The 17483-nt window shown below is 35.3% G+C and overlaps 1 protein-coding gene across 1 annotated transcript in view; it reads right to left on the minus strand.

The window, feature by feature from the left end:
- ADGRL3 (adhesion G protein-coupled receptor L3) overlaps nt 1-17483 on the minus strand; it is a 690326-nt gene that overhangs the window by 216138 nt on the left and 456705 nt on the right. The window contains exon 10 of the mRNA XM_042936279.1: nt 15657-15737. Coding sequence (XP_042792213.1) covers nt 15657-15737 — 81 coding nt within the window. The remainder of the gene's footprint in view (nt 1-15656; nt 15738-17483) is intronic.

A 17483-nucleotide genomic window follows, 5' to 3' on the forward strand; every position in this document is an offset into this window, starting at 1 on the left:
AAACCCCTCAGCAATCTTAAAACCCTAGCTCTTGGGGCAACCGGGTGACTCAGTCAGTTAAGCATCCAATTCTTGATTTTGGCTCAGGTCATGATCTCATGGTTCCTGATGAAGGTGCAGTAGTAGCCTGCTTGGGGTTCTCTCTCTCCTTCTCTCTCTGCCCCTCCACCCCCCACGAATAAAAAAAAAAAAGAAAAACAACAACAACAACAAGAACAACAACAACAACTCAGCTCCTTTCAAGACCTACTAGGCTGACAAAAATTCTTTGCTTGACCAAACTTTAATTAGACACCTGAACCTTCTCTTATGACCCTCTGTGCACTTCCTTGTAAAATCCAGTTACAGTAAGAACCCTACTAAGTCATGTCAGCCACAACCCCCCATTCTCTCCATATCTGATCACCCTCTGTATCTGATCATGTTCCTCATCCTCTACCAACCCCTTGGTGATGTCTGATCACTCTGGCCTGTCTTTAGCAAGAATCCTATCAAGTTGCTTCCAGAGTCCCTCTGGCCCCTGACATTTCTTCTTAATAATTTTCCATCCAGGGATCTCCTACCCTGTTCCTTGGCTATGCATGTCCACTTGTCCATGCTGTATTTGAAGTTGATGCCCACTATATACCAAGGTTTCTTTTCTCCCATTGCAATAGTTCTGGGGAAAAAATGTGTTTATACCGTTTTAACTACTGTCCATCTTTGTTTTTATCTTTGGAAACAAAAAAAAAGTGCCTGATCTGAACCCTATGTAAGTACTCTGTCTATATCTCCAGTTGCTCATCTCGCTATGTTCCAGAAGTATCATGTGCATTTATCTGTTTAATTTTTGTTCATTTTAACTTCTCTCCCTTGTCTAGAGTGTATGCTTAATGAAAAGCCAAGTCTTGACAGATTTGTAAACTGCACAATTCCATCAAATCCTGGCATATATGAGGCCCTAATCAGTATTTGCTTAGCGAACAAATGAATTAACATACCATGACTATTCCAATTCAGGGCCCTGATCATACCATCCTTCGACTTCACGTGGCTGACTCATGTTCTTTTGTTTGTTTGTTTGTTTTAAATCATGTTATCATTTTATTTTCTTTCTTTCATCATGGTAAGTGTACTCTTTCATCTCCATCCCGTATTTCCCCATCCCTCCAGCCACCTTCCTTCTGGTAACTATCATTTTGTTCTCTATATTGAAGAATCTGTTTCTTGGTTTGCCTCTCTCTCTTTCTCTCTCTCTTTTGTCCTTTGCTTGCTTGTTTTGTTTCTTAAATTCCACAAATGAATGAGATCATAAGGTATTTCTCTCTCTGCCTTATTTCACTTAGCATTATACTCTCTAGCTCTATCCATGTTATTGCAAATGGCAATATTTTATTTTTTTCAATGGCTGAATAATATTCCATTATACACACACAAACACACAGACACACACACCACCACCACATCTTTACCCATGTATTGATAGACATTTGGGATACTTTCATAGCTTGGCTATTGTAAACAGTGCTGCAATAAATAGGAATGTGTGTATGTCTTTGAATTCGTGTTTTTGTATTTTTTGGATATTCAACCATGCAATTACTGGGTCATAGAGAATTCCATTTTTAATTTTTTGAAGAACCTCCATACTGTTTTTTACATCGGTTGCACCAGTTTGCATTCCCACCAACATTATAAGGGGGTTTTTTCTCCATGTTTTTGACAACACTTGTTTCTTGTGTTTTTGATTTTAGCCAATCTGACAGGTGTGAGTTACTATCTCATTGCAGTTTTTATTTGCATTTCCCTAATGTTGAGGGACACTGAGCATCTTTTCATATGTCTGTTGGACATCTGTATGTCTTCTTTGGAGAAATGTCTGTCCATGTCTTCTGCCTATTTTTAATTGAATTATTTGGAAAGAGAGAGGACCCAAATAAACAAAATCACTAATGAAAGAGGAGAAATAACAACCAACACCACAGAAATAGAAACAATTATAACAGAATACTATGAAAACCTCCATGCCAACAAACTGGACAACTTAGTAGAAATGATTAAATTTCTAGAGACATATAACACCAAAACTAAAGCAGAAAGAAATAGTAAATTTGAACAGACTGATTACTAGTAATGAAATTGAAAAAGTAATCAAGAAACTCCCCAAAAACAAAAGTCCAGGACCAGATCGCTTCACAGACAAATTCTACCAAACATTTAACTTTTTAAAAAATTTTAGAGAGAGAAAGAACACACATGAGTGGGGGATAGGGACAGAGGGAGAGAGAGAGAATGTTAAGCAGGCCCCATGCTCAGCACAGAACCTGATGCAGGGCTGTATCCCACGACTCTGGGATCATGACCTAAGCTGAAATTAAGAGTTGGACACTCGACTGACTAAGCCACCCAGGTGCCCCTCTACCAAACATCTGAAGAAGAGTTAATACCTATTCTTCTCAAACTATTCCGATATATATATATATCTCCTATAAATATATATATATATATATATATATATATCCCCTATATATATATATCTCCTATATATATATCCCCTATATATATATATATCTCCTATATATATATCCCCTATATATATATATATCTCCTATATATATATATATCTCATATATATATATATATATATATATATATATATATACCTTCTAAATTCATTCTATGAAACCAGTATCACCCTGATACCAAAGTCAGATAAAGACACATGATACCAAAGCCTAATAAAGACACCACAAAAAAAGAGAACTATGGGCAAACATATTTTATGAATATAGATGCAAAAGTCCTCAACAAAAGATTAGCAAACTGAATCCAATAATATATTTAAAAAAATCATATACCACCATCAAGTGGGATTTTTTCCCAGGATGCAAGCGTGGTTTAAAATTCACAAAACAATCAACATGATATGTCACATCAATAAGAAAAAAAGATAAAAACCATTAAATCCTTTCAATAGATGCAGAAAAAGCACTTGACAAAGTACAACATCCTTCATGATAAAAACCCTCTGCAAAGAAGGTCTAAAGGGTACATACCTCAACATAATAAAGGTCTCATATGAAAAACCCACAGCCAACATCATAGTCAATGGTGAAAAAAATGAAAGCTTTTCCCTTAATGTCAGGAGCAAGACAAGGATGCCCTCTCTTATCACATTTACTCAACATAGCACTGGAAGTCCTAGCCACAGCAATTAGACAACATAAAGAAATATAAAAGGCACCCAAATTAACAAAGAAGGAATAAAAGTCTATTTGCAGATGACATGATGCTATATATATGAAAATCCTAAAGACTTTATCAAAAACCTAGAACTGATAAATAAATTCGGTAAAGTTGCAGGATACAAAATCAATGTACAGAAATCTGCTACATTCCTATACACTGAAGCAGCAGAAATTGAAATTAAGAAAACAATCCAATTTATACTTGCACCAAAAACAAACAACCAAACAAAATCTAGGAATGAACTTAACCGAAAAAGTGAAACACCTGTACTCTGAAAACTATATAACATTGATGAAAAAATTCAAGACAATGCAAAGAAATGGAGTCATTCCATGATCATGGGTTAGAAGAACAAATACTGTTAAAATGTCTATACACTCAAAGTGATCTATATGGATTTAATGCAATCCCTATGAAAATACCAACAACATTTTTCACAGAACTAGATCAAACAATCCTAAAATTTGTAGGGAACCACAAAAGATCTTAAACAGCCAAAGTAATCTTGAAAAAGAAAAAAAAAACTGGAGGTATCACCATTCCAGATATTAAGTTTTACTACAAAGTGGTAGTAATTAAAACAGCATGGTATTGGCAAAAACCAGATAACATAGGTCAGTGGAATAGACCAGAAAACCCAGAAGTACACCAACGATTATATGGTCACTTAATCTTCAACAAAGGAGGAATAAATGCACAACGGGGAAAAGATCGTCTCTTCAACAATGGTGTTGGGAAAACTGGACAGCAACATAGGAAAGAATGAAACTGGACCACTTCTTTCACTTTTTACACTTATACAAATATAAAGTCAAAATGGATAAAAGACCTAAATGTGAGACCTAAAACCATAAAAATCCCTGAAGAGAGCATAGAAAGCAATCCGACATAGCCTGTAGCAACATTTTTCTAGATTATGTCTCCTAAGGCAAGGGAAACAAAAGCAAAAATAAATCATTGGAACTACATCAAAATAAAAAGCAGCACAGCGAAGAAAACAATCACCAAAATTAAATGGCAACCTACTGAATGGGAGAAGGTATTTTCAAATGACATCTCTGATAGAGTTAGTATCCAAAATATATAAAGAACTGATACAACTCAATACACATTCACTTTCATCCTTCACAATTCAGCTGATAGTCACCTCCCTAGAGTGGTTTTTCTTTTCTTTTTTTTCTTCTTCTGATTTTTTTAATGTTTATTTTACCTTTGAGAGAGAGACCAAGCACGAGTGGGGGAGGGCAGAGAGAGGGAGACACACAATCTGAAGCAGGCTCCCGGCTCTGAGCTGTCAGGACAGAGCCTGACATGGGGCTCGAACCCATGAACCATGAGATCATTACCTGAGATGAAGCCGGATGCTTAACCGACTGAGCCACCCATGCACCCCTTGATTATGTCATTACATAATTGATCTATCGTTAACTTTCTCCGATACACGGTAAAGCCCATGTGGGCTGTATTGCCAGTCCCCTGTAAAATGCATGGCAAATAGCTGGCAGTATAGTACTGTCACATCAAAATTCATCTGACTTAAATTCAACGATATGCATTCAGAAAGAATTTGGGGGAAAATCCACTTAGCATTTTAATCAATGACAGCATGGTCCAGAGTGACAGGAGGATAGGGACAGTGTTCCCTCAGTTCTCTGTTTCCCCACACTGTTCACCACGCATTGCCACAGCCAAAGGAGGTTTTAGGTATTTCTATTTTCACATTTCCTGATATCGAGGAATAACTCACTGTTGGATATATTGTATTTTATGGATAATTTAGAGGATGTTTGAAGATGGGTTATATTTTTGTTTTTGTTTTGACCTTGCTCACTAACTTCAGAATCTAACCCATGCATAAGATGCAACCGCATAGAAAATATTTGGTCAGTACTGAAGGAAAGTTAGTCTTTCAGAGAGGCACAGAGAAAAGCTAACATATAGTTTTCTTGTCTGATACGTGTTTGAAATTAAAGGCATAGACATTTACAGAAAAAAAATATGGTTATTTTTAATGTAAAACTACATCATAATTAAGTCAGTAGGATTTGAGGAGGATAAGAACATTGCAAACCATCTTGAGGACTTATTTTCTTGATCTCACCATGTCTGAGCTATACTGAGTCTTAGACTGGAACGATAAAGATTGCTTCTAAATTATATTAAGCAATATTTACATAGCATTTTATAGGGTATGGGTCAGTTTCACATATAATATTTGTTATTTGATACTTAAACAATCTTGGGAAACAGGTTGTTGCTGTGGCTATGCAAGTTTTTCTGTGATCATATAGTTAGCAACCGGGGTGGATTTATCAGATTAACAAGCATTAATATTTAAGCTGTATACTTCCATGTAATTCCATCTAGGAGAATGTGATGCCAAACTTAACAGGAGCATCTGCTCCAGTGAGGGAAATTGTCTTTTTTTTTTTTTTTCCCCTGAACTCAAGGACTGAAAATAATTGCTGGACGCAGAAATACAACTAACAGAGAAAAGTACTTCTTAGTACACACTGGGGGAGATAAGTGTCTCTTGGTGTGAAGGTAACACTCTTTGGGGTGTTACAGGATGAATAATAGCCAAAGTCAACACTTTCAATAGAGAAGAATGTGCCTTTTAGCAGCGGAAGAAACAAGATCCTCATTTGCTGACTAGTGATATGTAAGTGGATGTTGCGTCCTTAACAGTCCCAACGCTTACTGTCCTTACTGTCTAGGGATCCAGATGTATCTAGAGAAAAGAGATCTTACCTAATCTTAGGCAACTGACTCAGAGTAAAAGGTATTTTAAAATTTAAGGACTTATCATATATAAATTTTATCATGTTGTCTTTTACATCTATTGTAAAGAATTGTTATATTAAAGAAGATACTCTGGAAGGGAAGGATCATGTGCATGAGTACACCAAAAAATTGGAAACCCTGCAGCTGTGAACATTCAGTAGGTGGGAATAAGGGTGACTCTTCCATCTGGAAGTCAAAACCTCCTCCTTTGTCCCATGCCAGGCTTTGGTAGTAGCAGTCAACACGACTGTCAGCTAGCTGTCTCCTCCAGGCAATAAGACAATTATTTTTAGTATACTAGTATAAAATTATTTTCATAAATAATAAGAAGCATTTGTGGGAGAGAATATTTAAAACTACAAAAATAGGATATTTTATCACAATGTCTGATTTCTTGTTTTATGGTATGATTTCAAATATTTCTTTTGAGAGAAACAGAAAGATATTTTATGAAAAGAGCAAAAAGGAACAGTGTAACATTAGAACAAAGATATTCTACTTTATTGAAGAAGACAACAGACACACAAACAACTTTTGTGCCATATTCTGTTCTTAAGATGACTAATAGAAATGGGTGAGGATTTTTCTTTAAAATGCCATACTGTGGATAGTTAGACCCCCCCCCACCCCATCCTTTGTGGTAATATGTTTCATTACTAATTACTGGCTAAAGTATGTTGTTTTGGAAATTAAGTCATAGTTCCTTTTGTATAAATGAAAAACTGACAGAGCAGATTTTTTATAGATGCCTGGGCTTGAACCTGGTTCCAATGTGTAATACTTAATCTGACCTTTATGAAGTTAAAAAAAAAATCTTTCTTCGGCTCAGTTTTTTCATTCACAAAATTACAACAAGAATACTACCTGCTTCATGAGATTCAGGAAATTAATGAAATAACGATCCATATCATATGCTTCAAATACAGCCAGGCACAAATGTTATGTGTAAATATTAAATGTTCTAACCATGTCCACTCAAAAAAGATGGTATCTACTGGAATATTCAGAAAAATATTATGATTGGTTTTCTATGGGAATTGGGAGAGAGGAGGACATATGGATAATTTTCAGTTTGTACAATTTTTAAAAGTTAATTTGAATAATAAATGTTAACTATTATTATTATTACTATCATTATTACTGACTACCGATAAGAAGTTGTGACATTCAGAAAACGCTAAATATTTTCTCTCTGAACAAGATAAAGCAGCTACACTCTCATCTTTTTGAATGAGAATAAAAGCCAGATAAAACAAAGATAAGTCAGTCCTGGAATCCATAGGAGCAATCATAGGAGGGCTGGGCTAGTGAGCAATCTTAGGAGAGAAAACAGGGAGCTGGGGAGGGGCATCAGGTAGGGAAGTATGAAATTCAAGGAACTGAACCCTGGTCATAGCTGCTTAGACACACATCCTAGTTCCAGAGACTTTCCATTCCCTGAGCAACAGGCTCCATGGAGGAAACATCACATTCGAGTCAAGGATCATTACCGCTGGATCTGCCACCAGCCACACTGAACCTGAAGGAGGATGTTCAGATCACAACGATATCAAGCCTCTATTTAATACCTTTTGAGTACTAAGAATATCATTCCATGAGCCAGTGTGGAAGTAGAATCCAAACAATCTCTATCTCCCTTCTCATGCAGGCTTATTGAGAAACTACCAGAACAAGATGACCAAGAACCTACTGCAAAAAACTACCAGGTCACACTACTCCTGGAATAATTATTCTCAACATATGAATTATGTACCACAAGGGCCTGCAGGATTGTGCTAAGTTGTTTCAAATGATAAATGTTGGCTTTTAAATAATAACTTATATTTGCAGAGTATGTTATAATTTATAAAACAGTCACTTATCCTTACAATATTGAATAAAAAGTATATTTTACCATTTAGAATTTAATTTCGATTAAATCCAACCCAATTCAATTATTACCATACAGTGTTACAGGAGTATACATGACTCTAGAAATACGATGATGATGACGAGTAAGTCTGAATGAAAAAGTGATAGTGTCCTTGTAAGACTTAAATGAGACAATGCAGATAAAATACTTTTTCCTGTGTCTGACACAAGACACATACTCCATAAATGGGAATGATGTTTACCATTAACAATCTCTATATTGTAGGTATTCGCAGTGTACTTTAACACACAGTACAAAAAAATGTTTGGCATTTACAAGTGAGGGAAAAGCACGTTATTTAACGTGGTCAAAGCAATCTGTTATATGTAAGTTTCATGTTTATTCCCTTGGGTTAAGGGTGGCTAAAACTAGGAAATTATGTTCTACCATATAATGTCTGCTAACAAGATAAGTTAGAAAAAAAAAAAAAACACACGAAGAATACTAAAAAATAGGCCTGGAGTCTCCTCAATAAGAATGCCAGATGTCTTGTTCTTATTTTATTTTAATCAATCTCAAATGTTTTTACATTCCACTAGACAATATCGTGCGCTAATGTCTCTAATGTGTGATGCTAAATCTTTGGCTATAGCCTATTTTTAATATAGATGCACCAGGCAGGACCATCTGTTTATTTTGAACTTTACAAAATATTTTCAACGTGGATTTGCTGAATGTAATTCCATTTGCACATGAAACTTAATGCCTGGCATTATTCTAGTTCATTGATTATGTGCCAACTGAACCATATTTATATTACTCTATTATAGCAAACTAAAAAAAAAATAGATGTAATCTCCCAATTACCCAAATATTCTAGCTTATTTGACATTAAGCTTCTAATTAAATATAAGATCTTACCTAAAGAAAGATTATACAAAGTAAACATACTGGTTTCACCAGCTTTATTACTAGTTGTTTACTGTATTGGAAGGTGGAGAGTACCAGTAACTGTCAAACTTTTTATACAGTAGAACATCAGAAGTATCATTCAGACTTTTTCAGAAAAGAATGTCTTTTCTTAGTTCTTGACAGGAATTTATCTAATTTGAACTGCTAGTGATGTTATGAAGAATTCCTAGGTTGGGTTCTATAATTGCTAAGGCTCTCACACAATTACACAGGAAAACCATGAAGCAAAACAACATCAAAAACAAAACAATAAGGTCTCAACTCCAGGGCATGCCTCAACTGGTGTATCTGAATCTCAAATAATAGACACCTCTGCTGATAGGATTCTGATTCAGCTTCCAAACAATCTCCCACCCAAGCACTTCATTGAGTCATTCTGCCCATAATACAGACACACTCTGGGGTAAGAGGTTTTGTATTATGAGTACTAGGGAGGCAAAGGAAAGGTCAGGGACAAAGCACAGTTGGAGAGGACACATGACCTTCAGAACTGCAACTTGGTTTGTTTTTGTTTTTCCAGAACTGCGACTCTTAATGAATCTTGCTAAGAACTCCAATGCGTTGATTCACAAATCTGCTACAAAACCACTGAAGTAGTTTTTCATTCCCAATTATAGTATAAAAAATTGGGAAACATGTCTCAAAAGCATGTAGAACATATTTGCATTCAGAAACATATAATCAATCCCATTAAATTTACTAGAAATTATAACAAACTAGTTTTAATAATGAAAGGTTTAAAAATAATAGTGCTTCTAGATGAGCCTATTTTTTTAAGTCCTGATTAACGAGACATATGGCAAGAAAAATTACTATAGTGGTGAATGCTGATTCAGGATCTTATTTTTATTAAGTAGTTTATAGTGAGGGCTGTGACAATTTTTCTATTTATAGTGGCAGCTCTGGTTAATTACCTTGTAATGTATTGTGACATTAATGCACTAGTAAACTATTGGAATTTACACCCCTATTCAGTAATAAAATCTGTAAATTGAAGAATGCAGATAAAGCCATCACAGGCATAAATTATGTAACCAAATGCCACGTATGATTCCATTAGACTTAAAGAACAGAATCTCTCAAATTTACTTATCTGTGGGTAAGTTCCACAGAATTAATAAACTCCTGCTATTTTGAAATGTAGATTACATTTTATTCAAGGCCATTTAGTAACTTGCTAGTACATTTTCCTATGGTTACTAAGAGCATGTTGGTCAGAATTAAAATGCACAATACTGAAAAAGAAACATATTATGACAAACAAATGCATGAATGTCGTATTTTTTTCCCTAAAAAATGATAGAAAGCTGAAAGAAATCAAGACAACCGAAAGGAGGGAAAATAGTGACACGTGGATTAAAATCAAAATGATTCACAGGTGATAAAGAACTTGAGGGGATAAAAAAAGAAAATATGATAAAAATGTGATTTTTGACATATAATAATTATTATTATTGGTTTATTTTTATATTTTTAAGTTTATTTATTGATTTTGAGAGAGGCAGAAAGAGTGCGAGCTGGGGATGGGCAGAGAGAAAGAATCTCAAGCAGGCTCTGCACTGTCAGTGACATGGGATTCAAACTCACAAAACTGTGAGATCATGACCTGGGCCAAAATCAAGAGTCGGATGCTCAACTGACTGAGACCCCTAGGTATCCCATTATTACTTTTTTAAATGTTCATCTATTTTCAGAGAGAGGGGAGGAGGAGCAGAGAGAGAGAGAGAGAGAGAGAGAGAGAGAATCCCAAGCTCTGATGTGGGACTCGATCTCACTAACTGTGAGATCATGATCTGAGCTGAAATCAAGAGTTGGATGCGTAGCCGACTGAGCCACCCAGGCACCCCTGAGATATAATTATTTAATTATTTTTCAGAATATTATTTCACAACACAATTCCAAAGTTACCAATTATTAGCTCACTATCTCAAATACTCAGAGCACAATCACTATATATACATAAAAAAGTACCAACTAATTCAAAATATTTCAGATGAGAACAGAATAAAATGACAAGATATCTGAAGCAATCTGATGTGTTTCTGAGTGTTAGGTAGTTAACATTTTCTATTGAAGAGTCCCTTGTGTTAATATTGGTAACCATATTAATAACATTTTAAACATTGCTGTTTTATTTTATTTTTTTAAATTTTTTTTAACGTTTATTTATTTTTTGAGACAGAGAGAGACAGAGCATGAACGGGGGAGGGTCAAAGAGAGAGGGAGACACAGAATCTGAAACAAGCTCCAGGCTCTGAACTGTCAGCACAAAGCCCGACACGGGGCTTGAACCCATGGACCACGAGATCATGATCTGAGCCGAAGTCGGACGCTTAACCGACTGAGCCACCCAGGCGCCCCGAGACATTGCTGTTTTATATGGCTACTTTAATGAATGTCAGAAAATTAAATATGCGTTTCTTATAAAAATATAAGCCTACAAAATACATAAAGAATTAACATATAAAGCAATAATTCCTAAGACATCAACATGCAGGTAGACTAGTGGAAATTGGTATAGGAAGGGAAAATAAGATAATATAGAGACACAGAATATAGACTTTGAAATATCAGCTCAAATGTCTTATATTCTCAATATGTATATAGTTATAGTAGCAGAAAAATGGAAAAAGGAAAGCAGGTTAGGTAATGTCAGTTTTTAGATACTTCAAAGGATGTTTTTATATATCTCACATAAAAAAATCCAAGTATTGGAGCTAGAATTCCATATTATTTAAAGAACCTGATATCTTATTGTATAAATTCTTATAAAAACCTAGAATATACCTCAGAATTTCTCTCTGTATTAGATATAGACAGTAATAGACATATCTAGAGTTCATTTATATAATTTGACTGCATACAAAATATCAATTACAGTATATAGTTAATTAAAAATAACAAATGAAGAGGGGTGATGGCTGAAAGTTGAAGGGAAATACGTTGTGGCTCCAAAGTAATGGCGTTACTATGGCAACTCTATCCCATTATTAATATTTGTTTTTAAATGAATTACTAGATAGTTTTTTTTAAAGGCCAAGATTTTTTTCAGTGTTATGGTGATTTATACAAATCTCTTTATTTACCTATTGAAGTGTCCTCTTTTGAATACTGCAGTATTGTGGCACATGAGCTAATAACTCTTAACTGTAATTGTATTAATCACAGAACAGTCTAGGAATGACTCTGGGTCAATGCATGGAAAGGAATGCTAAGAGAACTAGAAGTTATCAAGACAATCATTCTAAGAGTGCGATTTGAGGGAGAGAGCAGCAGAGACGAGTGTTGGATTCTAGTAATTCATTCCTTACCAGGTCAATACCATCACTATTTTGACCAAGATGATGTCATTTTATTTTATTTATTTTTTAAAAAAGTTTAGTTTATGTTGAGAGACAAAGGCAGAGAGAGAGGGAGAAAGGGAATTCCAAGCTGTCAGTGCAGAGCCCAATGTAGGGTTTGAATGCATGAACCGTGAGATAAGACCTGAGCTGAAATCAAGAGTCAGACACAGGCACCCCAAGACCATGCCATTTTAAGGGGTAACTTTTAATAATGCCTACCTACCTTCTAACTCTTCAGGGTCTAGTTTATGCCAAGTATTTGCCAGGAACTTGATACTTATTATTTTATGTAATTACCCTAATGAACTTGGCTCAGGTGACATTATTATCCTTGTTTTACAGATGACAGACAGAAGCTGTTTAAGGTCTTAACTGGTTTGCCTGGCTTCAAACTCCAATTTCCTCCCATATGCTATAGAAGTGACCACAAAAGTACATAGTAATAGCCACATTTTTTATCTAGGGCCTACCACATGACAAATTCTATTCTATATTATCCCTAATCCTCACAAAGACACTGTAAAGTTGTTATTTCTGATCTTCTGCCTAGTAGTTGAGGAAACTAATGATAAAATGTCTGGAACTCCCATGTTTAAGTTAATTGCCTCTAAATCCCTTCATTTTACCAATGTTTGTCTTATTTCACTCTAAATTCATTTTACCCTTTTCAGCTTTGCTATGGTAGTCTGAAATGATCCCAGTTCCCCTCTTTTCTATATCCATGGTCCTTTGGATTGTGGCTTCCCAATCAACATATAGAGTCTTTTTCTCCCTTTTTATGTCTGGGATTGGCTATGTGACTTACTTTGGCCAATGAGACATAACAAACATGATACAAGCAGAGTCTTGAAAAATATTTGATCTTTGGGACTTGTCTGCCTATTGTTGGGAATCCTGTCATAATGAGAATGAGCCTGTGCTAGACTGCTTGGTGATGACAGCCATACGGCCTTCATCCCAGATGACATTAAGGTGACTATCAAGCATGTGACTGAGTTCCTTCCCCTATAAAACCAACCAACTTGCTAGCTCCTAAACATCTAACTTCAGCCAAGTTAGCACACACACAACTCAAGTAAGTGTGAGAACTATAATAAATGTTTCCTATTTTAAACTACTACATTTTGGAGTGTACTGTTATACTACCCTACGCCTGATTTTACCACACTCTTCCCAAATCAGACTGGGATGTCAGAAGAAATGAATTATATTAAAGTCACCAACTTGCATAAATGGACCTCCATCTTTGGTAGGGACAATATTCTACTAAGGATTAACATGTCTAAAACAATGCACCAATTTAAAATTCATCTATTCCTCATGATGAAGGATTATGTCTTAAGCATCCAAGCAGTTAATCCATATTAATTTAGAGGCATTTCTGCTCCTTTTCCCTAAGTCTGTTCACTCAAATGCTATGTCTCTTCAGTATAAAATATGCATGCTGAAAAATAAGACACGGATGTCTTAAATGTAATAACTGAGGCAAGCACAGGGGACATTCAGAGAACAGATACACTCCCTTCTCCCTAGTGCATAGCCAAGGAAGCCCTGACAGAGGAACTGAAGACCTTGCCATAGTAGCAGACACGTTTCTAATTTCCCAGTAATCTTTTACCCGGATGACTGAAACTCCCTCCCCTCTGTTAATCTCTTCTTATCTACACTGGCTTCAGAGATCTTTTTCTTATACCAAGAACATAGTGTTATAACGCAAAACCTCACTAATTTAGAAAAACAATTTTTATTTTCATTTTATTTTAGAAAAAAAATTTTAAAAATTAAAAGTATTGCAGGGGTGCCTGGGTGGCTCATTCAGTTAAGCATTTGACTCTTGGTTTCGGCTATGGTCATGATCTCATGGTTTGTCGATTTGAGCCCCCCTTTGGGCTCTGCACTGAGAGCATGGAGCCTGCTTGGATTCTCTCTCTCCCTCTCTCTCTCTGCCCCTCCCCTGCTCACTCTCTCTGTCTCCCTCAAAATAAATAAATAAACTTTAAAAAAAAGTATTTCGTAACCTTTTTTTTCCAGGATAAAATATAACCTTGTCATGTGATACAGAATCCTTCCCAATTTGCCTTCCCACATCTTTTCAGTCTCTTCCTTGAGAACTGCTCTCATTTTACTGTGCACCAAGCACATTTCTTTAAAATGTCACAACTTTCACAATTTTGTGTTTTGGTTCGTTCTGCTTCCATTTCATGGAATTCCATTATCATCCCTTCTTCCTTTTCTTCTTGAAAAAGGAGGATGCATCCTTCAGAACCTAGGTTGTCACCTTCACTTTCAGTTACTTAAAAATCAGTGTATAAGTTCCTCCTATGTCCAAAGCATAGAGCAGTGGCTGAAGGAGAAATAATAATTATGACACGTTTTGTCCTTGAGGACCTTACAGAAGGAAAGGGAAATATGCATGCTGAAAAATAAGACACGGATGTCTTAAATGTAATAACTGAGGCAAGCACAGGGGATATTCAGAGAACAGATACACTCCCTTCTCCCTAGTGCATAGCCAAGGAAGCCTTTACAGAGGAACTGAAGATAAAGCAGAGCCTTCAAACACTGGCAGAAACTAACTGGGCAGAAAAGAAAAGGTAAGAGATTCCTGGCAGAGGAAAAAACATGTACAGAAAACTTGCTCATAAAAGGCAGACCTAATGACTTTTATTGTATCAAGTGATTGATACTGTTGAAGGTATAAGAAAATATCCTGAATCACTTAAATCTGAAAAAACAAATTAACCTTAGAATATTTGGTATTTATAAAAAAAAAAGTCTATATCAATTTCATCAACTTTGAACATTATAATACATTTTGAAAATAATTAATAATATTTATTTAAAGGTATAAAAATTCTGTATTTAGATATGGGAAAACAAATGTTACTTTTAATTTTTATTTTGTATGGCTGGTCATTTTTAAAAATCTTTAAACTGATGGTATCAATTTAAAAAACGTAATTTTAACATATATTTTAAAAACTAAATGATGATATTAATGCCATAATGATTTTTTAAAACATAATAAAATATAAAATATCATGTTGCAAGGAAATAAATGTCAATATGACTTAGTTTAAGGCATCTTAATTTCTTTTAAAATAAGTAGAAGAAACTTTTAGTGAAAAAAAAAAGTAATGGTTATCTGGTGATCTCTGAATCTAGGTTAGTTTTCAACTAGTCCTCCATTAGTTGAATCACAATATAGCTCTATTTCTTATTTTGTTTTATGAATATTTCTCAGAACGGTATTTCATATTTTAGTTTATGAATAAGATTTGCTCTTTCTGTTCTCAAATTCTTTATACACAATCCCCACCCCCCACCCCTGCTTTTTAAACAGGTACTGTATTGCAAAATACATATTTATAACTATCTATAATTTAATTGTCTCCATCAAAATAACAAATAGTTTCTTTTTCTTTAAATAATAATAACCATAGTAATAGTAATAATAATAATAATAAACAACTCACCTCTCACAGGGGGTCTTTCTAGCTCAGAGTCCAGGTGAATTGGAGGAGAGATGTATGACACCTGCCCATGATGTGCCTGCCCTGTTGACCCAAAAATAAATATTAAGAAGACATTGAAGTTACGCCTTTATACATATATATATTTGATTTGTGTGATATCACATTATCTTTCTTCACACTGAAATAACTGTCATCAAACTGTGTCGACAGATCTATTCAAACACAGGAGCATTATGCATCATCCAAACACCAACCAATCACATCAGTCCTTCTTTTTTTTTTTTTTTTTTAAATGTTTACTTATTTTTGAGACAGAGAGAGACAAAGCATGAACGGGGTAGGGTCAGAGAGAGAGGGAAACACAGAATCCGAAACAGGCTCCAGGCTCTGAGTGGTCAGCACAGAGCCCGACGCGGGGCTCCAACTCACGGACCGCGAGATCATGACCTGAGCTGAAGTCAGCCGCCCAACCGACTGAGCCACCCAGGCGCCCCATATCAGTCCTTCTTAACTACCGTTTCTTATTATTGGATTACAGACTCATTGTGGAATGACACTTTTAAAAATACAATATAAATGATTTACAAAAAAATAATAAAATGGAAGGAAAAAAGACATGAAAAAACAAGTCCACATTTTTTATTGTTATTAAACAGACAATACGTAATCTGTCAATTTGCCCTGTTTCTAAAGACTTATTCTCAATTTACGCACTTATTTCATTGCAGACCAGTAATATACAGTCTTCAGACTGGCATCAATGTCAAATAACACTCCGATAGCACTTACTTAGATAACTTTATAACTAGTTAATTTGTATTTTATTTTTTTATAATTTACTTCTGTTATTTGAAGAAAAGTACCCCTTGGTGCTAAGTGTATTTTTTGGAAAAAACAATAATTAGCCATGATATAAAAAGTAGGCAGATTGTGGCACCTGGGTTATTCAGTCGGTTGAGCGTCCAACTTCAGCTCAGGTCATAATCTCACATTTTGTGGGTTTGAGCCCCATGTCCAGCTCTGTTGTTGACAGCTCAGACCCTGGAGCCTACTGCTGTATCTTCCTCTCTCTCTGCCCCACCTCTCCTTGTGCTCTGTCTCTTTCTGTCTCTCAAAAGTAATAAATAAATGTTTAAAAAAAAGTAGGCAGATGAATTCATTTTCTATTCCTTGTAAAACATTCTGCCAGCTCACAAACATATTTGTAATATACTTTCTGTCTTACGAGTTAAGGTGTTGATTTGAAGGCCAAGATGCTGATTGAAAAAATTGCTAGCTTAAAAACTAAAAATTTTTCTAATGTTCAAAGTAGCTACTCGTTGCATACTGATGATTCTGTAAGCAATTAGAATCATGAGGTAAGAAAGCACGATCACAGAGTCAGTCCAATTGCTAAAGCTACTTTTTAAAGCTATTTCTAAAAAAGGTTTGGGTATGAGTGGAAGACCCACCACTTTCCTTCTACAATGGGAATATGCAGTTATATTTTACACATTTACTATAGCCATTTACAGGGTTGTTAATCTCTTTTCCTAAACAAGGAAAGTTAATGATACATAGATTATGATAACAGTTAGAGTAACCTTCCCGTTTCAAGTAATATTCGACTTGCAATAAACTCTGCTGATTCCTCTTATGAGGCACATTTCAAATAATTAATATGGCTCCCTGTTGATAGAAGCTGCTGTTCCTCCCAGCATTTTTCTAGCTAACGGCAGACACAGTGGAGATGTAATATACAGAGCCCCTCATAATAGTAACTAAGAATATTGTACATTCATTGGCCATGTTTCAGTGGAACACTAAAGGCACTGTTATAAAAGAAGT

This window comes from Panthera leo, chromosome B1, assembly GCF_018350215.1.
Source record: "Panthera leo isolate Ple1 chromosome B1, P.leo_Ple1_pat1.1, whole genome shotgun sequence".
Classification (NCBI taxonomy): domain Eukaryota; kingdom Metazoa; phylum Chordata; class Mammalia; order Carnivora; family Felidae; genus Panthera; species Panthera leo.